The 24,884-nt window shown below is 46.5% G+C and overlaps 2 protein-coding genes across 2 annotated transcripts; one reads left to right on the top strand and one right to left on the bottom strand.

The window, feature by feature from the left end:
• Positions 1–1,893: 1,893 nt before the first annotated feature.
• SNU13 (small nuclear ribonucleoprotein 13) lies at positions 1,894–11,496 on the bottom strand. The gene is made up of 3 exons (XM_049626437.1): positions 10,440–11,496; positions 3,949–4,069; positions 1,894–3,112 (listed from the first exon to the last, which is right to left on the bottom strand). The coding sequence occupies exons 1-3, from the start codon at positions 10,440–10,442 to the stop codon at positions 2,850–2,852; spliced, it is 387 nt and encodes a 128-aa protein (XP_049482394.1). The 5' UTR covers positions 10,443–11,496; the 3' UTR covers positions 1,894–2,849.
• Positions 11,497–14,668: 3,172 nt separating this feature from the next.
• On the top strand, positions 14,669–21,477 carry LOC125919651 (uncharacterized). The gene is made up of 2 exons (XM_049626436.1): positions 14,669–14,939; positions 16,785–21,477. Exons 1-2 carry the CDS (start codon positions 14,724–14,726, stop codon positions 21,384–21,386), a joined length of 4,818 nt encoding a protein of 1,605 aa, XP_049482393.1. The 5' UTR covers positions 14,669–14,723; the 3' UTR covers positions 21,387–21,477.
• The last annotated feature ends 3,407 nt before the right edge of the window (positions 21,478–24,884 follow it).

The following is a 24,884-nucleotide window of genomic DNA, read 5'->3' on the forward strand; positions in this document are numbered from 1 at the left end:
GACTGACCTGATTTTCTCTACAAAAATGTTTAAATGCAAAATTCTGCAACCAACTTCATAGGTGGCTGGCTGGAAATTACTAGATTTCCTTGCTTGTGTGTCTACCCTTTGGGAATTCTTCATTCTACACTTAAAAAAATTTTTTTTTTTAATGTTGATTTATTTTTGAGAGAGGGAGAGGCAGTGTGAGGAGAGGGGCAGAGAGAGGGAGACACAGAATCCGAAGCAGTCTCCAGGTCTGAGCTGTCAGCACAGAGCCTGACACGGGCTGGAACTCACGAACTGTGAGATCATGAGCTGACCTAAGGTCGGATTGGACGCTCAACAGACTGAGCCACCCAGGTGCCCCATCATTCTACACTTTTGAAGCATCTATGTTAGGGCACTGCTACAGGTGCTAGGGTATCACACAAGTTCCTGCTCGCCAATGAGGGTTAATGATCAGAAAACCACCTCAGATGTTAGTAAAGAAGAAGCTAAAAATAGGATGTCACAGTGCTGGGGGAAAAAGAAAGAAATGAGGTAGTTTGTAAAGGTCCTACAGCAGTGATACTTGAATTAAGACTGGCATGAGAAGAAAGCCACCAGTGCAGTAAAGGAACATGAGATACAACCAACAAGAAGAAAGTACGTTTGGAATGTTCAGGAAACCAAATGTGAAACACCGAGTGAAGACAGAACATGGTGGAGATGCAGACACAGGACAGGCAGGGGGGCCATTAGGAGCAGGGAGAAGAGCCAGTTTTTTCAAAGGATCATAAATGGGCACCCTGGCCTCTGAAGGCTTAAAATGTAGCTGTGGCCACTGAGCTAACACTCCAGAGTAAAGTGGGTACTAGGGCTGAAGATCCCAGGAGCCCCTGCCCCACCTCACTTCCTAAAGCTCTAGTGGATAAGGCTGAGTTCCCAACCAAGTGGAGGTTGAACTTGATCTTCCTCCACCCAAATTATTTTGTTCTTTTAAAGTATGATTATAAGTGTACATATAGGACAAAAGATAGTAAGCAACCTGAACCCCACCACCTACAAATATAAAGCTGCTTGGGTTGGCAGGGTCGGGGTGGGGAGATGGGGGTATCTGAACATTGGAGTCAGCTGGAGGCAATGCCTAGCCCAGTAGGCACACAACACTTTAGCAGGATAGGGTGGTTTCTGGATTTCCTACATATGCTTCTGACTGAAACGTGCACACTGGCCCAAGCTGGCCAAGACAACACTAAATATAACCTGCACTAATTTGACCATTATGGTATTATCTATACCCTGGAAGAAAACTTCTCTTGCTGAGATGCAAGGATCCCACAGTGCTTTCCCTCAGGTTAACAAGTAGAAGTGGCTTCGGTCATCACCTCCCCGCCACAACCCCCAACTCCCTAGCATGTGGCAAAGGCTACTAGGAGCCCTAATTCTGCAACAGTTCTCAGCTAGGGGTGACTTTGCCACCGGAACACCTGGCAGTGTCTTCGGGGAGGGAGACGATGGCTACTGACATCTAGTGGGTAAAGGCCAGAGATGCTGCTGAACATTCTATAGCATACAGGGCCCCCCTCTCCCATAAAGAATCATTCAGCCCACTCCTAGAATCATTACTACACTATATGTAACCTAACTTGGATTTAAATTTTAAAAAGTTAAAAAATAAAAAATCTTCCAGCCCAAAACATCCTTAGTGCTGAGGCGGGGAAACCCTTTGTAGAGGGAGAGCAACACCTCAATGATCATGTCGGTACAAGACACTTTGAGCTGCTAGAAAACCACCGGAGGTCATGGCTTTTTCACAGCCTCTTGGTGGAAAGTTTGAGAAGCTATCACTGTTCTAAGAATGCGAAACAGTTCTTCATTTCAGGTATTAGCTGGATACCTATCAAGAACCACACTTTCTTTAAACTGGAATATGAATATATCTCTTTATTAGAATGCTCACGAGAATGGCACACGAGCACTGTCCTTCTGATGTGATGAAGAATACACACACCTGCCCCACACTGTGGCAGGGAACAGGGGTCATGGCTTTCAGAGCTGGTACCAACTGTCCACTGAAGACCTTTGCATTCACCAGAGAGGATGTTTCCTGGACTCCAGCATCTCTGCTGTAGCTTCCAGTCAGGCCTCCGGGACTCACGAGACTTCTTCATTTCAGCATCAGTTGATTCTCTTTTCTCTTGCCACTCTGGACTCCTTCAAGACCTAGGTCAACTGCCCCATGTCTAACTTGCTCAGGCAGCTTCTGGAATTCTGCAGCACATCTTTGCTATGCTGCTGCCCTGCTGCCCTCAGGGGCATGGTTAGGAGTTGGGGGAGAGGGGGAACAATACCACATTACCGAAGCAAACGGCAGGGGCAGATTAGCACACGACACTTGGACATACACCTAATAACCTCACAGGATACATGCTTTCTCCCCAAATGCTACACAATCTCCATAGAGAGCAAACGCTTATGGAATGATTTTGTACACCAGGCACGAGGGATACAAAGTGAATGGTGTTTACACCCATCAGGTCCTGCACACAAGGGGAAGTCAGCGCCTGAAAGCTGGAACGAGATCTCTATCCTGGCTCTTCCCTGCCTTTGAATGGAATCACCACTCTGTCTCCGCCTGTTCTTCGCATTAGTTCAGTTTTCAAAAGGGAGGATAAGATGGCAGAGAATGGGAGACTGGGCTGGGTGGAGGATTAATATACGGATAACACCCCGTAAAACAAAAATAATACAAAAATGCAAAACCCGGATTTAGTACTGTGATATAACAAGAGAACGTGGCCGGAGGTACTACATGCTAACACAGACAATAGGATACACAACCCCAAGGGGAGGACTCAGTGAGGAGTGGGGCACAGGCCGCCGGTTTAGACTAAGAGCCTTTCAATGGACTGCTGAATGGACTGGATCTGCTGCTTCAGCTGTGAGCCTTCTTTGATGGTGACAGAACAGGCGATGACAGGCCTGGAGACCCCACAGGCCCGCCCTAGGGCCTGCTTAGAGCGCACAAACACGTAGGGCACGTTCTTATCCTCACATAGCAGCGGAAGGTGAAGGATGATCTCCAGCGGCTCAGCGTCTGCAGCCATCACGATGAACTCAGAGATGCCTCTGTTGAGGGTTTTGGTGGCTGAAGAGAGAAGGACACGAGGCCCAATAAGTGACTGGGATGGGGGTGGAGCTTGGGCATGGAAGCCACAAAAAAGCAATTTCCAAGGGAAAGAAACAAGTGCTTTCTGAGCAAAAATCCCCAGGCACAAGCAATCCTCTGTCTTATAGTGTGGCTTTGGTAAGTGATATGGGATTTAATCACCAATTAGCCACCCTCAATGCCTTTCTCAAACCCTCCATCAAACCCATCAGCTCTGTCACAACACATCCTGAAACAGACCACTTCTTTCTTCTTCTCTGCTACCATACTTGTCCAAGTCACTATCACCTCTTGCCTCGTTGACTGCAACAGTGTTCACACGGGCTTTGCAGTACAGCATTTCTCAAACTCTGTGATCAAGGATCAGGGTTTTACCATCCCAGTCTGTCACAAGCAGTATTTCTGGGAGGCTCACACCACATGCAACTTCGAAGAAAAATCAGCACCCCTTATCACGGATATGTGATACACTGATGTGTGTTTAAACACTTACTCCTGATGGCTTATATCTCTGTGGCCCAGTGCTAGTCCCCAGACCACACTCTGTTAATGCTGGAGTATGAACAAGAGCACAGACTGTGGAGCCACACTGCCCAAGTTCAAATTCCGACTCTCATTCTCCTCACAAGATAGATGTGAATAACTGGGTCTAAAAGAATTCCTACACCGTTAACCTTTAGCAGCTACTGCCAAAATGCTGCTCTGAAGTCCTCCCACTGGTCCCAATCAAGTGTCCAGCCCTCTTTCCAAGTTGGACATCTAAACCAGAGCCAGTGCCTGATCACTCCACCTGAAGCACCCTCTGGCTGCCTTACCTTCATTAGCTCCTTTCCGAAGCTGCTTGTAGTTACATGACTGCTGAACAAGGTCCAGTAGTTTCTTGGTGAGGTGGGCGTCTGCGAGGGGGTAGGCCTTCGGATTTACATCAGCCTCAGTCTATGGGGTGGGAAGTGGGGGAAGTCATCAAACCATCAGTCAAACTGAACCAGAAGTTGTTCCGGACAAATCACAAAATACTTTATAATCAACAACCCAGAGAGATAGTGATCAGCTTCCCTGTTCCTCTGCCCTCAGAAAGACACTTAGTAACTGACACTGGCTGCCTATTCCCAACTCAGAAAAACTGAAATATATTAGAATAGAAGAATTTTAGCAATTACATAGTCCAATGATGTACACTAAAGCTGATATACTTTTATTTGCCTCTCTTGCTTGGTAGTATTATAGCAAATGGATTTTTAATAGGTTCTCATGGCTCAGTATCCACTTGAGTCACATGGGGACAGTTTTTAAATTTGGGATTTCCACACTCCACCCCAAATTTACTGAAATAAAAATTAAGGCGTTTATAGAAATGTAGCACAGAGTTCTCTCTCCATTTCCCATCCAATACTCAAATCTTCCTCTGTCCTCGGTAGGAATCCATCAAAATATTTTCTCATTCATCTGACCCTACAATACATACAAAATGGTCGGTACCAACAAAATGGTTGGTACCTCTACCAACAAGCTCACCAAGGTCAAAATTTCCTTTTGTTCTTACAACATATCCAACTAAGGCCACCCAGTCAGAGTACGATATTCAAGTTATTCAAATTAATATTTCCCTGTGGTTTATCAGTTTGATATACAATTAGGGTTCCTTTGTATTCAGCTTGTTAAAAAAAAATTAAGATTTTACTTTTCAAATATGTAACACATCTACATAGTTCCAAAGTCAAAGCTGTTAGTGAACTAAAACTGTTCTGAAAACTGGCAAACAGTAAAGCATTTATCCTGCCTTTCCCATACAGACTGTATCACTACTCCACCTACTAAAGGAATGAGTCAATCAAATCCCACCATCTTGCAACCCATATTCATCAATTAATCCAGACACAGATTAATGGATCCAGACATTAACAGCTACCAATATCATAAAAGATACCATGTGATCACTGCCCCTCCTGAAGAACAAAAACATCTATGACCAAGTATTCTTGGGGAAAAACAAAAGGAAAGGAGAAAAATCTGATCAAGCCTTTGATTCTGATATTAGATATTTGATACTAAGGAATTATTAAATTTTGGGGTATTATAATGGCACTGCAGTTGCTAAAAATCCTGATTTTACAGATACATACTTTATCACCTACGAATAAAATGTTACGTCACTGGCTTTGCTTCAAAATAAACCATTCAGGGAACGAATTGGGAGGGGCCTGCTTAAACCATTCCTTCTTCCTCATCCCTACCTCTCGAGTTCAAGCATTTTCATTAATTTCTCATTTGTTTTCCCTGTGATTCTTTTTACAAATATATATGTATTTATATATAAAACTTGGACGCACCCCACGTTACCATCGCGAGCAACGCGTGGTTCGCCCGCTGCGGCCCGCTCTAACCCCGGTTTTGGAGGCTGGACCGCGGCACGCAGCGCGCGGCACCCCAGTCCTAAGTGGTGACCCGTGGGTGACGCCCCGGTGGGAGCACTCACCATCGCGTCTGCCTCGGTGGTCTCCTGCCCCCCAGCACCGCAAGGACACAGAAATGACCCACCCGCAAGGATGCAGGAAGTGACGCAGTGGTGACGTCAGCGGAAGTGACATCGAGCGTGAGATTGCACCAAACGCCTGGTCCCTGAAACTGCAGTGGTTCCAGGGTGATGTGGAATTAAGTGAGGGCTAGAGTTCCCAGAAGTGGGAAAAAGGTCTCCCCATTATTGGTCTGCTCTTCTCCTTACATTCTAGAATCAGCTTTTCAAGGCCCACAAAAATGTGCTGGGATAATCTGATACGTAGATTTGATACAATCCCAATTTGGGTAAAGGACCTTTAGTATGCAGAATCTGTCAATTTAAACATATATGCTTAACTCGGTACTTCTCAGTAAGGCTTTACAATTTTTACAAAAGGCTTAATATCTTTTAGATTTACTCCTAGATATTTCAGGCTAAGAAAATTCACTGTTTCCTACTATATTAAGAATTTCTTGGGCTCCTGGGTGGCTCAGTCGGTTAGGCAGCCGACTCTAGCTCAGGTCATAATCTCATGGTTTGTAAATTCTTCGAGCCCCATGTCAGGCTCTACGATGACAGGGTGGAGCCTGCTTTGGATTCTGTGTGTGTGTGTCTCTCTCTCTGTCCCTCCCCCATGCGTGGTCTGTCTCAAAAATAAACAAACATTGGGGCGCCTGGGTGGCGCAGTCGGTTGGGCGTCCGACTTCAGCCAGGTCACGATCTCGCGGTCCGTGAGTTCGAGCCCCGCGTCAGGCTCTGGGCTGATGGCTCGGAGCCTGGAGCCTGTTTCCGATTCTGTGTCTCCCTCTCTCTCTGCCCCTCCCCCGTTCATGCTCTGTCTCTCTCTGTCCCAAAAAAAAACAAAAAAACAAAAAAAACAAAAAAAAAAACCAAAAAAAAAACACGTTGAAAAAAAAATTAAAAAAAAAATAAACAAACATTAAAAAATTTTTTTCTTAAAAATTTTTTTTTCTTTAATGCTTATTTTTTTGAGAGAGACAGTGAGAGCCAGGGAGGGGCAGAGAGAAAGAGAGAGGGAGACACAGAATGAGAAGCAGGCTCCAGGCTCTGAGCTGTGAGCACAGAGCCTGATGTGGGGCTCAAACTCACAAACCGTGAGATCATGACCTGAGCTAAGTCGGACACTTAACCGACCGAGACACCCAAGCGCCCCAAAAAAGAATTTCTTCTTAAACAGATTGATGTTGAATTCGATCCGATTTTGTGCTGACTCAGATGAAAAATGTTTTCCTTTAATTTTTTATGGTTCTTCTAATGTAAAAACGAAGTTTGCATTCCTGAGATAAAACCAACTTAAATAGGTTTTTAATTTTATATCCATTAGCTAATGGACATAAGGTTTCTTGGGGGGAAGAGATGATAAAAATGTTCTAAAATTCTATAGCAATGGTTGCACAGCTCTGTAAATATATGAAATACCACTGAATTATACACTTCACACAGGTGAACTTCTTATAGTACATAAATTATTGCAATAAAGCTATTTTAAAAACTAGGTATAGGGTTTTTAAAAAAACAACAACTAGGTATAGGGTTTTTTTCAGGTCAAAAAAAAAATTTAATGTTTATTTATTTTGAGAGAGAGAGAAGAGAGTGAGAGAGAGCTCGCAGTGAACGGGAAGAAAGAGAATCCCAAGCAGGCTCCACACTGCCAGCTCAGGAGCTGTGGGGCTCAATCTCAGACCATGAGATCATGACTCCAGCCGAAATCAAGAGTTGCACACTTAACAGACTGAGCCATCCAGCCACCCCTCCTGTTAAAAATTTTTTTTAATTTCTTTATTCGTTTTAAATTCCTACTTAAATTGGTTTTGATACACTTTTTTTCAGGCATTTGTTCACTTCATCTCAGTTTCTGTATTTATAGCTATCAAACTGTTCAAATATCCTTTTTAATATCTGAAGATTATAACTCCTTCATGTTTGTTACTCCTCACTTTCATCTCTTTTGCTTATTTTCCTGATTAATCTCGCTGGAGGGGACTTTTCAGAGAAAATCTTCTGATTCTGTCCATCCTATAAGTCAGATCTGTTTGCTATTTCAGTAATTTCTGCTTTTCTTTGGTGTTTTATCTTTTTATTCTTTTCCTACCTTTTTATAGCTCCTTTCCCTCCAACATAAGCATTTTAAGATCCAGGTAATACTTTAGCTGTTGTGTGTGGTATTCTCACTATTGTTTAGTTCTGTTTTCAAATTTCCATAATTTTGTTCACTAGATTCACTATGACCAGCAGATCAAGTTTATTGATGGTGTTGTTCAAATCCTCTTTCCACACTGATGTTCTGGATTCACCAACTATCATTTATATACTTAAATGCTATATAATTGCATATTTGTCCATTTCTTCTTATAATTGTATCATTTTTATTTTATTCATACCTTATTTAAAAAATTTTTTTTAATCTTTATTTTTGAGAGAGCGAGCAAGCGAATGGGAGAGGGTTAGAAAGAGAAGGAGACACAGACCCTGAAGCAGGCTCCAGGACTCTGAGCTGTCAGCACAGAGCCCCACATGGAGCTCGAACTTACAAACCGTGAGATCATGACCTGAGCTGAAGTCGGACAATTAACCAACTGAGCCACCCAGGCGCCCCTTAAAAAAATTTTTTTTTAATGTCTATTTATTTTTTGATAGGGAGACACCGAATCTGAAGCACATACCTTTTTTTAGCCACTATCTTCAGTTGCCTTTCACCTTAAAACTTACTTCTTTTTGATGTTTATATTTAGGCTACATCACACCTTTTGACTTGGTATACATTTACCATTCTTTCTACTTTAATCTGTTTTAACAGAAGCACTTAGTCTCCTATATTTATTTAAGTACTGATAACATTAAGTTCAAATCTTCCTTCTTTTGTGCCTTCTATTTGTCCTAACTGCTACGTTTCATTTTCTTTCTTTCCTTCCTCTGGGTTTATTATTTTTTCACTCTACTATTCCCTCTACTGGCTTGGAATTATGTTATCTTTATTCTTTTGGTGGCTACCTCAGAGACCACAACACATGTCCTTGACTTATCAAAATCTAATGCTCATCCACACTGCTGTCCTCCTCCTAAACATAAAAGGGCTCAACAACACTTTAATCCCAATCACTCCTCAAAAGTCTACTTTAAATTGCAGCTCCAACAACCCCTTTCTGGAACTTAGGATTCTCAATTCTCAACAAAACATTAAATGCACAAAAAGGGAAGACTTCAGGAGCCCAAACAACTAAAGAGGCCTCACCTTATTGTTTCAGTATCAGTCAACAATAAAAAGTTGGCTCAACTTTAAAACAAACTACCTAGCTCATAAATAGTAACTGAAATTTTGCTTTGTATTTATTCCTTTTAAGTTTTTCAAGGGTTATTTATATGAGTGAACGAATGAAATAATACTGCTAGCTAACTTTGATCCCTAGCTTGATCTATTTGGTCTCCCTGTACACCAGACAAACAAAACCCAGCAAGGTTTGGATTTAACAAGGCGTGCCCATTAACACGGTACCAAGTATTAGGATTAGGTGCTTAACATGAATTCTCATTTAAATCTTTCCAACACTCTCATTCATCTTTTATCCCCATTTTACAGTTGAGGAAAATTTCTCTTTTTTTAAAAATTTTAATGTTTATTTTTGAGCGACAGAGACAGAGTGCGAGCCGGGGAGGGGCAGACAGACTGAAGGAGACATAGAATCTGAAGCAGCTCCAGACTCTGAGCTGTCAGCACAGAGCCCAACCCAGAGATCGAACTCAGGAAAGGTGAGATCATGACCTGAGCTGAAGTCGGGTGCCAACCCGACCGAGCCACTCATGGACCCCGAGGAAAATTTCTCTTAAGTTTAACTGGAGACCATCCTATTCCAAAACTTTCCGTAGAATTCCGTAAAATGAGCACTGGTTTAGAAGCTTCAAGTTCAAGGCTCAGCCACATACTAACTTCAAAATAGGGGGTAGGGGGAAGGAAAGGAGGAAGCTGCCCAACGGGATCCACGCTCCGTTGGAAGGATTAAACCTCCCTATGTTAGTGGAAGTGCTTTGTAAACTCTTCTTTCCTTACCAAGTACCAAACAAAACTAGCTACCAAGCTACAGGAGTTGATTAAAGGTTGGAGATCACCAACAGCTTAGAGAAGCCGCACGTGGTGCTACCGAGACCTCTGATTTGAGACTGCCGCCTCGCAGCAACCATGCCTGAACCCAAGCCGGGGTTCGGAATCACTCCACATTTACCACAGCCGCCAAAGGCCCTCAAACGCCAAGTCCCCGGCACGTGTAACTCGGCGTTGGGCACTAAGGCTCAGACCCATGGAGATCTAGATCTCCCTCTCCTGAACATCGACAAATGGGCAAATGGGGTAGGGGAGGCTGATTTGAATTCAGGGTTCCCCACCATCCTCTAGCGATCCCCAACAAGAGAAATAAGAAAGACGGAGCCTGGTTTTCTCATCCAACTTTCTACTCTCTCCCACGTGGGTTGGTCTGTTTCCTCCCACGCTGGGCCGGGACTCCTTCACTCCCCGGAGGCTTCCAGCCACGCGCACGGAGTAGCTGCAAAGTACCCCCGACAGCCTGTTGGGACCCTGAGGCTTTCCGAGTTCTAACCTCGAGCGGAGCTGTTGGGGCCCCGCGGCGGTCCGAATTCTAACTCGGGGGGAGGAGCCTGGGACTCCGCGGCCGCTGGAGCTCTGACCCCGCGCCGGGCGATCGAGACAGCGTACGTTCTAAGCCCCGGCAGCCTAGTGAGTGAACCGGTCCCGGAGTCTCGCGCGTCCCATCCCTTCCACCACGCGCACGCACTCACCATAGCTGCGACTCCGCGGTCTCGCCACCCGTCTGGGAGCGCAGCTGACGTCAGGGCGGGAGCGCGCGCCTCGGCCGGAAAGTCGCGCTGGAGGAGTGGAAATGGCCGCGCGCGGCAGGAAACGGAAGTGACGCCATTGCAGGCGGACGGACCTCGTTTTTCAAGGGCGCCCGCAGGGGAACCAAGTCGTTTCTAGGCGAGGGACAGTAATTTGCTGTTTTTGTTATCGTCATACCACACATTTCTGGCAGGGAGAATAAATGAAACATTCATACATACACACACGGACAAACACCCAGAACGAAAGGTTTCAATGATGTCATCATTCCATTGCCTATTTATCTTTAAGCATATTCTTGAGCTTTCAAAATCATCTTTTTTTTTACACTGGTGAGGGAACAGTATGGAGGGAATGATGGGTAACCCTAAATGTTTTCCTCCATATTTAGATATCCTTGTGAAAATTTGGTGGGAAGTGTGGAGTCCACTAGAAATGGAATCCTTTGAGTAGGGAATTCAGGAAGAAGAACAGGTTTGGGGGTGAGGGTTGAGTTTCTGTCAGGTTGAGTTTGGAGATGTCATAGGACAAGCAGTTTCTTTTGGCCAGCACACTGCTCTTTTCTCTAGGCTGCTCCAAATCTCCATTATTCAAAGCTAGACTCGTGCCTCACCACCTCCAAGAAGTCCTTCCTGATTGTTATGGCCCTCACTCTTTTCTCTCCAACATGATACCAGGCACATCTGGGGACCACTGGGATCAGCCCAAGCTAGACCATTATATGCTAGTTCCAGTTAACTATTTCGGAAACCTAGTAGAGACCTGGAAGGACCCTTAGGAATCATGCAGCAATCTCTTCATTTTACAGATACTAAGGCCCAGAGAAGGGAAGCTCCTTGCCCAAAGTCACAGAGTGAGGCAGTGGCTGAACCAGAACTGGACCTTGGGATTTTGGCTATTGGCCTGGGTTGCTTCCACTCCATCTGGTTGCTATGCTTGAAACCGGTTGTGGTATGGGGCAACGTGATGGGTTTGAACTGGCTCCAGGATGGAACATTCATTACACCAAAAATTCCTCCATCAAACTTCACCTCATGCAAATCATTTTGTTAAGTTTATTTATTTTGAGAGTGTGTGTGCATGAGCAGGGGAGGGGCAGAGAGAGAGAGGGACAGAGAATGCTAAGCAGGCTCTGCACCATCAGTGCAGAGTCCAACGTGGGGCTCAATCTCAGGAACCATGAGATCATGCCCTGAGCTGGAATCAAGAGTCATATGCTTAACTGACTGAGCCACCCAGGCACCCCACCTCACGTACGACTTGTTGAAGAACAAAATTGGTCTCCGAATTGAGAAATACCCACAGATGCTTCCTGTTTAAGAGTAGCTCCTGTGACAGGGCACCTGAGTGGTTCAGTTAATAAAGTGTCCGACTCTTGATTTCAGCTCAGGTCGTGATCTCAGGCTCTGGAGATCAAGCCCTGTATCAGCCTCCATGCTGCCTGATTTAAGATTCTCTCTCTCCCTCTCCCTCTGCCCCTTCCCCCACCCTCTAAAAAAAAAAAAAAAGTAGAACCTGTGGTTTGGATACTGCTGTTCACCTCTCAGATCCTGTTTCACGTTTCCATATTAGTTAGATGTATCAGCCACCATTGTTGGGGAATTAAACCTTATTCAATTTACAGTCATAGACATGTCCTTATCATTTGCTTTTTTGATGTCCTTTTTACTTTTTTTATATATTTAAAAAATGTTTTTTAATGTTTATTTATTTTTGAGAGAGAGAGTGAGACAGAGCATGAGCAGGGGAGGGCCAGAAAAAGAGGGAGACACAGAATCTGAAGCAGGCTCCAGGCTCTGAGCTGTCAGCACAGAGCCCGATGTGGGGCTTGAACTCACGGACTGTGAGATCGTGACCCGAGCTGAAGTCGGACGCCCAACCGACTGAGCCACCCAGGTGCCCCTGATGTCCTTTTTACAAAATGCTTTTTATTACTTATTTTTGAGAGAGAAAGTACTTATTTTGAGAGAGAGGGGTAAAGAGAGAAGGGGAGAGAGAGAATCCCAACCAAGCTCCACACTGTTAGCACAGAGCCCAACGGGGCTCAATCCCATGAACTGTGACATCATGACCTGAGCCAAAATCAAGAGTTGGACGCTCAACCAACTGAGCCACCCAGGCATCCCTAGCTTTTTTGATGTCCTTTATAACAATTTCCCGTTGTTATTTGGCCTACCTGGCATTTTGGACCATCATATCCCAGGTGTCTTCAGTGAAGACTGATGGGACTTGATGTTTTTATTTCCATGAGTAAGGAGACAGTACACTTCACCTAATTAATCTGCTTCCCAATTATATAACTCAATTTCCAAATTCTCTTAGAGCTAGCTCCCCCTTTTGTATTTTGTTGTTTCCCTTGCTAGTAAGTTAATATGTTGACATATGCTCAAGATCAATTTGTCTTAGAAATTTGTTTTTTATACACTTCTGTGCTTAAAACTCTAAATCCTTGCCATGGCTTACTAGGACCCACTCCACCAGTCCTCACCCCCATCTCCATAATACAGCTCTACCCACTTTCTTTTTCTCCCCTGAGCACACCCCAATTTTTCCAACCCCATCTATCACCCTTTGTTGTGTGCACTGTGCTCCACTGTTTTGCTTAGCTAGCTCCTGCTCATCACCTCTTCAGTGAAGCCTCCCTGATCATCCAGACCAGGTAACTGCCCCTGCTGGATAGACCCACAAACCCCCTGTATTTTCCCTTTATGGCACTTGTCAAACTTCCTTTTATTCAGTGTCCACCTTTGAACTACACTGAGAGCTCTATGAGAGCAGAGTTTGTAGATGCCTTGGGTACTTTGGATACCTATCTTCTAGCACTATGACTGGCCCAAAGGTGGTACCTGTTTCACTTACGGATTTTTGCTAGCAAGCAATCAAAATGGAGTTTAGGAAAAAACTCTGTCATGGAGCCCACAGATTCCAGGGGAGCTGGTGTGAGAGCAGAACCAGTCCCAGAGTCTCACTCCACTGTTAGTGCCCTCCAGCCAAGGACTACTGGGAACACACCCAAAGTGTTAATTCTTACTGCATCAAGGGAGAATGCACACCATGGGAAATGATAAGTCTTCTCAAAAAGAGGGTGTTTGAAAGGATTTACTGTAGGATTGGGGTTCTATTAGGTGATTTGGGGGAGGGTTCAAGGAACCGGGGTCTGCTCCGATTAGATGTCATCAGGAAATGTGAATAGTTCTATGATTGGGCATCTTAATGATCTTATCGACATGAAATCGTTTATGTTGAACAGGAGAATGTGAGGCCCAGCTGTGAGTGTCAGGCCAGCTCCTAGCAACGCCGAGTCTTAACTGATAGAACTGGGTCAGTTCCTAGCTGTCATGGGCTCCTTTTCTTTGTCTTTTTCTCACCAGCTTCCTATTCCCACCTTGAATCTCTGTTCTGCGGGAGAGTATCAGGTATAAGCTGGGGTGATTCAGTCAGGATACATCGTGTGGCATATTGGGTTCTTAATACAGAGAAGTACATCACAGCTGGTTGGTAAGTAGGTGATGCCCCTCTCCTGGGGTGCTCAGTAACACTTAAAATGCTGTGATTAAAGGGTCAAGGCCTGGCCCCTCTGATTGACTGATGTCCCTTCCTGCTCCATTATTTAAAATTTTGAGTATAACCTTCGGGTGAAAGACAATCTTCAGGGTGGCATTTATCCTCCTACCAACACAGATCCTGAGATGGCAAAAATAATCCCCGACAGAAAACCAAAATACTGTGAGCAAAGAGGAAGGGATGCGTGGTGATCAAACAAGGATACACGTGTTCAATACAGTGTTCGTTAAGTGTCTGGTGGTGGATAGACAGATGGACACATGGACGAAAGCACCGAATAGGAAGAAAGAAATCACACAGACCGCGGCTACGTCACCCCATCACACATGGGGGGAATATAATCTCTTCATTCCAGAAGACGGGATATTTAAAATGAATTCTTCTAAAAAAAAGAAATAAAAATAAATAAAATGAATTCTTCTACCTCTTCCTTCCTTTTGGGCAGTCCCCCAGTGCTGTCCTTGCCTGCACTGAGGACATGTTAGCCAGCTCCGGTGCCAGGTTCAGGAGCTGGAACTAGCTTAGCTGTGGCTCCTTTGTGAGGTAGCCTCAGTGACAGGGGCACTATGTGGCGGGGATTACCACACCCCAGACTGGCTGGGTCACCCATCGCAGTCCTGCCCTCCATCTCCCTGACACCACCTGCTCACTGAAGCTTTGTCATGTTGCTGCCACTGCTGGGCGCCTGTGCTGTGGTGGGACCATTCCAGGGCCCTGAGTGGGAGCCAGTGCGGGGCCTACTTTCTGAGGATCGCAGCTGCAGGGACCCTCGGTGCTGTGGCAACCTGCTCGTGCTCTGCCTCTTTCTGATCTGGCAGGTCCAGAGCTGTTGGCACCGGGTCACCAGGACCCACCCCAGCATGAGGAAGGTCACCAAGGTGAGGGCGCCCCCACACACCTCCTTCCCTCGGGCACCACGATTGGCTCATTCACTTGTTATGAGGACCCTGTTCTCTGCCCTGTGTGGGAACGGGGGGAGCTTAGATTGGTCAGGGGGAGCACCGCCAGGCCCCAAACCCAGCAGTCACTTTAGTCTCTCTCCCTCCCTCCCTCCCTCCCTCCCTCCCTCCGCCTCTACAAGTCCTATGGGCTCTACTTGCTAGCCATGCCTCAAATCTGATCACTTCTCGAAACCTCCCCACAGTCCCTTGGGCAAAGTCTCCCTCATGTCTCACCTACACTGTAGCACTGCCTTCTGCCTGGTTCCTGCAGTCTCTCTCAGCCAAGTACAATGTTCCATGCAGCCAACAAAATGATCTTTCTTTCTTTCTTTCTTTCTTTCTTTCTTTCTTTCTTTTCACAAACTGAATACATCCACGTGTGGCATCCAGATTAAGAATCAGACCACGATTGCAGCCCAGAAGTTCGCAGTCATAACTATGCTGATTCCTAATAACATAGACTAGCTTGGGCATGGTAGGTCTTCTTTTGCACCTGGCTTAGGCCTTCCATGATGCTTGTGAGCAAGAACCAATGTTTTTCTTATTATTATGAAATTTATTGTCAAATTGGTTTCCATACAACACCCAGTGCTCATCCCCATCAGGTGCCCCCCTAAATACCAATTTTTTAATTAAAATTTTTGTAATGTTTATTTGAAAGAGAGGAGAGAGACAGAGAGACAGAGAGGGAGAACGAGTGGGGGAGGGGCAGACAGAGAGGGAGACACAGAATGTCAGCACGGAGCCCAACACCGCTTGAACTCACGGACTATGAGATCATGACCTGAGCAGAAGTCGGACGCTTAACTGACTGAGCCATCCAGGTATCCCAATAACCAATTTTTAAAAAGGGATCATAGGGGCACCTGGGTGGCTCAGTTGGTCAGGCGACCGACTTTGGCTCAGGTCATGATCTCATGGTTTGTGAGTTCGAGCCCCACATCAGGCTCTGCGCTGACAGCTCGGAGCCTGGAGCCTGCTTCAGATTATGTGTCTCCCCGTCTCTCTGCCCCTCCCCTGCTCATACTCTCTGTCTCTCAATGATAAATAAATGTTAAAAAAAATTTAAAAAAAGAAAAAAATGATCATAGAATTTTGCCCCTCGAAGCCCTGAAACAGCTCTTACAGGTACACTCCCTGTCAAACTCAGAATAAAACACCAACTCCTAACCATAAGTCCAAGGCCCCGCGTGATTTGTCCTACATTTCTCTCTGACCTCACCTCCCACGGCTCTCTTCATCACTTGTTTCATTCTGGGCATAGGGACTCTTTGATGTTCTGATGCACATGGCCTTGTTCTGACCTCAGGGCCTTTGCACTAATGTCTCCTCTGCCTTCAGTGCTCTTTCTTCAGATGTCACTTAGTTGCCCATTGTTTCACTCAGGTCTCCAGTCAAATGTCACCTCCTCTGAGAATGAGAGGCCTTCTGTGACCAGCCTTTCTAAAGAGATTAACCCCATCGCCATTCCACTTTTATTTCCACCCGAACACTTTTCATACCTAACATGTTGTATACTTGGTTATTATGTCTTCCATATCTGGAAGATAGCTCCCAAGAAGGACTTTGTCTTGTTCATGCTGGTAACCCCAGCATCTAGAATAGTGCCTGGCCTGGAGTAAACTCTTTTTTGGTCTTGAATGAATACCCTAAAAGAAATGATTCCCTCTTTTCTGAGCCCCAGAATCCCCATCTGGATAGTGGGGATTGTAATTCTAATCTGTGAGAATTAGATGAGACAGTGTGTGAGCAAGGATTTCGTTTCCCCATTCTCAACTACAGATGCCACCGCAGAAGTGGGCCGTGCCCTCCACGAGACATGACACTTGTTTGAGGCTGACCCCTGAATTCTCCTTCAGTCCTGGAGATTTCCGTGGCCTGGAGGCTCACGTCCAACAACGGGCACAAAAGAAGATGTATGAACACCGGAGGAGCCTCCAGGAATCCTGGACCCGATACCTGGTCTCTTGGCAGCACCCGTGTCAGGACCCACCTTGGGATTTCCACACTCCTTCTGATCCCATCTTTCGCACCACCTCTTTTTCAAGCATCTGTATGCTCCCTCAGGACAGTGCTCGGGAAGCACGGCCGGTACCCTGGTGTCTCAGTGATGAGCAGTCTCACCTGATTTGCAGGCCACCATCCCCTTCCCTGGACATGTACCAAAGGATGGAGCAGCTGTTTGTCCACTCCCAGGAAGAACTGGTGCCACTGGAGCTTGTTGTTAGCATGAGGTCCCACCTCACACCCATGACGCTAGCCACCTCTCTCTCAAACCTCCTTTCGTCTCAGAGGGTGCATTTCTGCTCTGGAGAGTTCCTGCCGGGTCCTTCCAACCAAGTGGGAGTGTCCCCCTGGAAGTCCTGGGTCTGCCCACAAGAGGCCTGGGCACTAGGGACAGAAAACCAGGTGCTAGGCAGAGAGGATAGTAGAGAGACCCAGGCTGTAGGGTGGGGGAACGGGACAGAGAGCAGTAGGGAGGGTGCTCGGGAGATCCAGGCAACTGGAAGGCAGCTCCCAGTGAACTCTGAGATGCAGGATGATGCAGAGACCAAGGTCCTGGAGTGGAGAAGCCAGAGACTAGTAATAAGTAAGACTGATGGAGATATCCTGACACCAGGGCCAAAGAGCCAGGACCAGATGGGGATTGAGAATAGAGCTAAAATTCAGGAACTAGAGAATAGAAACAAGAGGGAGGCTGAGGGTGAGAATCCTCCTGAAACCCAAGCACATACGGCAGAGAACCAGGAACATTTAAGGTGTAAAGCTGATGCAGAGACTCAAACACCAAAGTGGGGGAACCAGGATAAGAGTAGAAATGAGGATGCTGTAGAGACCCAGGCATTTGAGAAGAACAAGAAAGAGGCCAGAGGAGAGGATGAAGGAGGGACCCACACCCAAGGATTGGGGAAGCAGGGCCGGACTAGAAGTGAGGATGGTAAGGAGGCCCAGGTGTCAGGGTGGGGAAAGCAAGACAAGATTAGAGATGATGCTGCTATAGAAATTCAGGCACAAGAGAGGAGAAACAAGGCCCAGATTGGAGGTGAGAATGCTCTGCGAACCCAGGTATCTGGGAGGGAGAACCTGGGAGAAGTAAAAAGAGAGGAGGGTGTGGACACCCAGGCCCTGGGGTGGAGAAAACAGGAATGCACTGGACGTGAGAATGTTACAGAGATCCAGACCCTAGGGCGGGAGAAGCAGGATCAAGGTGGAAGTGAGAAAGCTGGGAAGATCCAAGCATGTAGGGGAGAGATTTGGAAACAACTGAAACATGAACTTCTAGTGGGGTGGAGAAACCAAGGCCTGAGAAGGGGGAAGGATGCTGGGGAAACCCAGGTATCTAGAAGGAAGAACCTTAGGGAGATAAAAGTGGAGGATTGGGTCGTGATCCAGGCACCATGGTGGGGAGACCAGAGACCAGCAGTAAGTGAAATTGACAGAGGATGGGAGATACCATGTTGGGGGGATCAGGGCCAGAGTGGAAGCAAAATTGACAGAGAGTTTGCCACACCCTGTTGGGGGAATCAGGATCAGACTGGAGGTGAACACAGAGCAGAAACTCAGGCAACAGAGAAGAGAGAGCAGAGAAAAGATGGAGATGAGGACAGTATAAATACCCTGGCTCCTGAGGCAGAGAACCAGGGACAAGTAAGACATGAAACTCATGCAGATACCCATCCACCAGAGAGGAGGAACCAGGAGAAGTTTGGAGATGAGAATAATATAGGTGTTCATGCACTAGGGATGAGAAATCTGCGAGGGGTTAAAGACGAAGATAGCAAAGAGGCCCTGGAACTTGGGGAAGAAAACCAGGGTCAGTTAAGTAGTAAAATTAATGGCCAGATTCATACACCCAAGTGGAAGAATCGGGAATACATTAGAGGCAAGGATGCGGCCAACACAGAGGCATCTGAGGCTGACAACAGGGGAGAATTAACAAGCAAAATTAATGGAGAAACCCATTCAGTAGAATGGAAGAAAGAGGAGCAGGTTGGAGAGGAGAATGGTGCAGAGATTCAAGCTCCAGAGAAGACAAGTCAGACAGAAGCTGGAGGTGAGGATGATACGGAGACCTGGGAAGCTGGAGAAGAAAACCAGAGCCAGTTAAAAGGTGTTATTGATAGAGAGACCCATTTATCAGAGTGGAAGAACCAGCGGCAGACAGGAGGTGAGAATGGAACCAAACTTCAGGCTCCAGAGAAGAGAAACCAGAGAGAAGCTGAAAGTGAAGATGTTGTAGAGACCCAGAGGCCTGAGAGAGAGAACCAGGGACAGTTAGATAATGAAACTGGAGAGAGCCACTCTGCAGGGAGGAGCAATTGGGAGCAGACTAGAGGAAAGAAGGAGGAAAATCAGACATTGGGGAAGAGAAGCCAGAGACAGGCTGGAAGTGAGGATGGTGGGAAACCCCAGGGACTTAGGGGAGGGTCCCAGGGACTAATAAATAGCAAAGTTAATGAAAAGAGCTGTTCATCAGAGTGGGAGAACCAGGAGCAGAGGGGAGGTGAGCATGGTGCAGACACTCACACACAACAGAAGACAAACCTGAAAGGGACCACAGGTGATGACGGTACAGACACCCAGGCTCCTGGGGGAGATGGCCAGGGACTGTTAAGAAGCGAAATTGATAGAGAGATCCAGATACAAGGGCAAAGGAACCAGAACAAGGCTGGAGATGAGGCTGCTGAAATCCAGGCTGTGGGGAGCCTGAGAAAGTGCAGAGCTGAGGAGGCCGGAGGTCCTCACGTTCCAAGAGGAGGAGGTGAGGAGCAGGTCAGAGGAAACGATGCTGCTGAAGGCAGTCTCCCAGCTGACTCTTCTGGGGGCAGGGGGCCCCCAGCCCTCACAGGCTGTGGATACAGGGCCATGGAACAGGAACAAGCAGTGGCCTCTGCCCCCTGTCAACACTTCCTGTTTACCAGTGGGGAGGGAGAGCATTTGGTCAGCCAGAGCACGGCCTCTGCCAAGAAACACAGAGAGGAGGTCAGTCTAGCCTCCCAGCAGCTCCCACCTGAAGCCCAGAGAAGCCAACAAAGGGATAAACAGGTGGATCCAGGAAAGGCTCCTGGCCTGACTCGGCAGCTCCAGAATTTACAGTTTCTGGTTGCTTCCCTAGGCCTTCCCTCAGTCTGCCCCTCCACTTCACATGGCCAAACCCCCCAAGCTGCCACAGCTCTGGTGGGTGCTCCCATTGTCCTCACTGTCATGCCCAAGTGGCCAGTCCTCAAAAAGAGCCAAAGACTCCTCCTGGAGTCCCTCATGCGACGGAAGATTGCACACCTGAAATGGGGCCTCCCCCAGCGGATCCTGGAGTCCCATTTGCTCTTTAACTTGTTAGGACCTTGCCCACTGCCCCTTGCTGGGGTGAGACTCCCTGGATTATACACAGCCTGTGAGTTCCAACAACGGCAGGAAAGGCATTGTGAGGCCAAGGGCTTCAGGCCAGGCCTTAAGTCAACTGAGAGGTCCCAGAGGGTTCAGCCCCCAGAAAGACAAAGCTCAAAACTTCCTACACGGGCCAGAGCTCTGGAGAAATGTGGGCCACACCGGTGCAAGCCCATGGGCATTTCCATCCATTCCAAAAAGCCTGGGAGAGTCAGGCCGCCAGGAGGCGCCAGAGAACCACAGGCTGTCCAAGAAGAGGCTCCTCCTAGAGCCAAGCCCACTGCTCACAGGAACCCCAGGCCTGCAGCACAGTCTAGGAGCTGGTGTGGCCAAGAGCCTTCCAGAGAGGCTCACTGTCCCAGTGAGAACAACAGGGACAGGAAAACAGTCAGGCCAGGAGTCTCCCAGATGGCAGAGAGGGCTCCCTACAGAATGAGGACCTCATACTTCAGGGCAGGCCACGACCACTGGAGAAAGGAGTGCACATCCCGGGAGGTTCCTAAGTCCCCCGGACTTAAATGTCAGCTGCCTCCACATGGGAGGAGAGGGAGGCTGGAGTCTGCAGAGAGAGGAGGGGCTGGGCAGCAGCCTTCCTCCTGTTCCACAAACACCTCCAGCTTCAAATATAGTCTTCACTCTGCTGCATCAAGGTGGAGCATGATCCTTTTAAACAAGGTATCCTGGTCTCCACACCTGGCCAAGCCTCAGCACTCAGTCCCCAACCTGAGCCTGAGGGGTCCTGATCCTACCCTGCTTCCCAAAGTGGGTGACCGACATGTGAGAGAGCACAGCCGTGGAGTCCATACTTCTCTGGAGAGGGACCTTCAGCCACCAGGTCACTGCTATGCTGGGGCTGCTCTTCCCAAGGCAGAGCGCTTCCAGGGTCAAGGGGAACCTGAGAACCTAAATGGAGCCCCACATAATCCATCAGCCCCCCGAAAGTTTGGTTTTATGAAGCATTTGAGATGTTTTCTGCTCCAGCATGGCTTTAGAAAGTAGGCCGGAGGCCCAGAGTTCTCAGAACACAGAAGAGAAGACATGAGGGTGGTCTGCTCACCCTCAAAGTCTCTAATAAAATTGGTTATTTGGGCCTGTGGGGTTCCGACATTTTTGGCATATGTTGTCTGAGTGTCCCCTTTTGGAGGTTGGGATACTTTGTGGGTGGGGTAGAAGCCACTCCTACTCTATGGTACTCAAGATTTGAGGACTGTGGGTCAACCCAATGTCATCTCCTAAACACATTCCTCTTCTCAGTTCCTCACAGTAGGGTTTACTGAGGTTTCTGTTGTGACTCTGTCCTGCCCTAGTCTAAGTTAATTCTGATCGAGGAAGGATGCTCAAACTGAGCCTCAACTGTTTGTGGGGTGGGGTGGTGCTCTGCACCGGATGTTGCATCCACATGACTCCTGAAACAGAATGCTACGGGCACCAGTGACAGTCACAACAAAGTTTATTGCAATGAGAGGCAAGGCAAACTGATCGGACCGACACTCGACCAGAGTGGGTCTCGAACAGCCAGGGTACACAGTTTTTATAGCCTACCACATCGTCAATTATCACCTGGGAACAGAACAAAGGAATAGTTCCCAGGTGGAAACAGCTCAAACAGGCCCTTGCCCCAATCCAATCAAGCGCTAATCCATCCCTTGATTGATAGGATAAGGCTGTTATCTCTTAACCTATAGAGTTAAAACAAAGCTCTTATTTCTTAAGGCTGCAGGTTAGCCCTACCCTTACACCCGATACTATTATTCAAGTCCTTTAGGTCACAAGGAAGGGAGCTGATCACTGGGCATCTGCCTCGCAGGGACTCTGCTGCCCATGAACACACTTCATGGAAAAAACATCCCCAGGTCTTCACTTCTCAAGCACTGCCAACCATAATTACCTGTTGCTTTGCCTGGCCTATCCATGGGACATCTTGGAGCCAATGATTTGTTTAAATTTTACTTGAGAGAGAGAGAGAGAGAGAGAGAGAGAGAGAGAGAGAGAGAGAGAGAGGGAATTCCCAAGTAGGCTCTACACTCAGTGCAGAGCCCAATGTGGGCTCACTTAGTCTTTGAGGAGCTGAATCTTGCCACCAATCACGTGGGTGAGCGTGGATGCAGATCTTTCAGCCCTAGTGAGTCTTGAGAAAACCACAACCTCACGAGAGACTTTCAGCCAGGGTAACTTAGCTAAGCTGTGCCTGGATTCCTGATGCACAGAGACTATGAGATAACGTTTCTTTGGGGCATATTCGTTTTCTGTGGCTACCATAACAAATGACCACAAGCCTGATGGCTTAGAACAACTTCAGGAGGCCCGAAGTCTGAAATCAAGATGTCAGAAGGTCCTCTGGCTCTAGAGGGCAATCAGTTCCTTGTTCTTTCCAGCCTCTGGTGGTTGCAGGTGTTCGTTGGCTTGTGGCACCGTTGGCACCGTCACTCCAATCGCGGCCTCTTCCTTTACTCTGTGTGTCTCTTCTCAAGACAATTAATTATTGGGTTTAGGGCCCACTGTAAACTCCTGGATGATCTCCTCTCAAGATCCTTAACTTCATCACAACTGCGAAGATCCTCTTCTGAAAAACGTAACATTTACAAATTCTGGGGATTAGGATGTTTTATAAATCTGCTCTGGCTGCTATAACAAAATATTACAGACTGGAAGGCTTGAACAACAGAAATTTATTTTCTCACAGTTCTGGAGGCCAAAAGTCCAAGACCGAGGTTCTGGCTGATTTAGTTTCTGGTAAGAGTTTTCTTCCTGGCTTGTAGATAGTTGCCTTCTCACTATGGCTTTACATGGCCTCTCCTTGGTGCATGTATATAGAAAGAGAGGTGAGAGATCTTTCTCTCTCCCTCTTTCTTTTTTTTATTTGTAAGATTTTTTTATTTTTAAGTAATCTCTACACCCAATGTGGGGCTTGAACTCACAACCCCGAGATCAAGAGTCTCATGCTCTACTGACTGAGCCAGCCAGACTCCCCTCTCCCTCTTCTTGTAAGGTCACCAATCCTATGGGATTAGAACCCTGCCCCCGCCCCCAACCTGTGACCTCTTTTAACCTTAATTACCTCTTAAAGGCCCTATCTCCAAATAGTCACATTAGGAGTTAGGGCTTCAACGTTTGAATTGGGGGGACACAATTCAGTCCATAGCAGACATGGAGATATATTTTTGAAGGTCACCGCTGCAAACCATCACATGGGGTAAGTTGTTATGCAGCAATAGATAATTAATACGTATATACTCTGTTGTAATAATTTGCTCATCCGTCTCCCTGACTGAACTTGAGGACAAGAAGGTCTTTGCTCACTTTTGAATCCTCTAGCTTCTAGCATGGATTCTGGCTCAAAACTTTGCCAAAAACAATATTTTGTCAACATTTAAAAAATATACAGGATTATATTTAATGACATGGATGATGAGTAACATTTTTCTCTGGGAGAAGCAGTTTACAACCTTTTGCATGTTACTGTTGTAAATATGTATAGACTAAAAGAAAATATAACAGGGGCGCCTGGGTGGCTCGGTCGGTTAAGCGTCCGACTTCGGCTCGGGTCACGATCTCACGGTCTGTGGGTTCGAGCCCCGCATCGAGCTCTGTGCTGACAGCTCAGAGCCTGGAGCCTGTTTCAGATTCTGTGTCTCCCTCTCTCTGTGACCCTCCCCCATTCATGCTCTGTCTCTCTCTGTCTCAAAAATAAATAAACGTTAAAAAAAAAATTAAAAAAAAAGAAAATATACCAAAGTATTATCTTTCCTTTGTCTTCACTGAATATGTATTACTGTTGTAATTTAAGATGTGTCGAATAAGTGTTTTTTGCTTATTTATTTTATCTACTCGTATATATAATTCTGCATCTTTTGTACACAGTATTTTAATGAGAACTTTTCCATGTTAACACATACTTTTCTCAAACATTACTTCCCAATACTACATCGAATAATAAGCCACTATTTTCTAAACTATTTTGACATGGAAGTAATTTTTTGTACTCAGTCACACTGCTTCTGAATGTAGAGACCACCTCCTGAACTTACCTCCTTCACCATTAGCCAGTTGCTGGACACTCTGGTGCTAAATAAATCCTTGTAGATTGATAGATTATTATTGTTAGTAAATATAACGATAAACAATTTCTTCTGCAGTATTTTTTGCACGCTCACAAAGTCTCAAGTGCTGTGCAGATGTCTGTGGGAGGATATATTTTTTTAAATGTTTATTTATTTTTGAGAGAGAGAGAGAGGCAGAGCACGAGCGGGGGAGGAGCAGAGAGAGAGAGAGGAAGACACAGAATCTGAAGCAGGCTCTAGGCTCCGAGCTGTCAGCACAGAGCCAGATGCGGGGCTGGAACCCACGAACCACGAGATCACGACCTGAGACCAAGTCAGATGCTTAACTGACTGAGCCACCCAGGCGCTCCTGTGAAAGGACAGCTTAGAGGAACCATCTTAGGCTCTTCGAGAGAAAAGGGTCACATAAACTTAAAATAATACTAACAGCTTTTAG

This window comes from Panthera uncia, chromosome B4 (genome assembly GCF_023721935.1).
Source record: "Panthera uncia isolate 11264 chromosome B4, Puncia_PCG_1.0, whole genome shotgun sequence".
Taxonomy (NCBI): Eukaryota; Metazoa; Chordata; class Mammalia; order Carnivora; family Felidae; genus Panthera; species Panthera uncia.

Excerpts from the sequence above, each read along its gene's own strand:
- SNU13 (XM_049626437.1), bottom strand. Across the intron at positions 3,113-3,948 it reads TCGGAAAGGAGCTAATGAAG|CCACCAAAACCCTCAACAGA; the intron begins GTAAGGCAGCCA and ends TTCTCTCTTCAG.
- LOC125919651 (XM_049626436.1), top strand. The coding sequence starts at position 14,724 with ATGTTGCTGCCACTGCTGGGCGCCTGTGCTGTGGTGGGACCATTCCAG. Across the intron at positions 14,940-16,784 it reads GCATGAGGAAGGTCACCAAG|ATGCCACCGCAGAAGTGGGC; the intron begins GTGAGGGCGCCC and ends TCTCAACTACAG.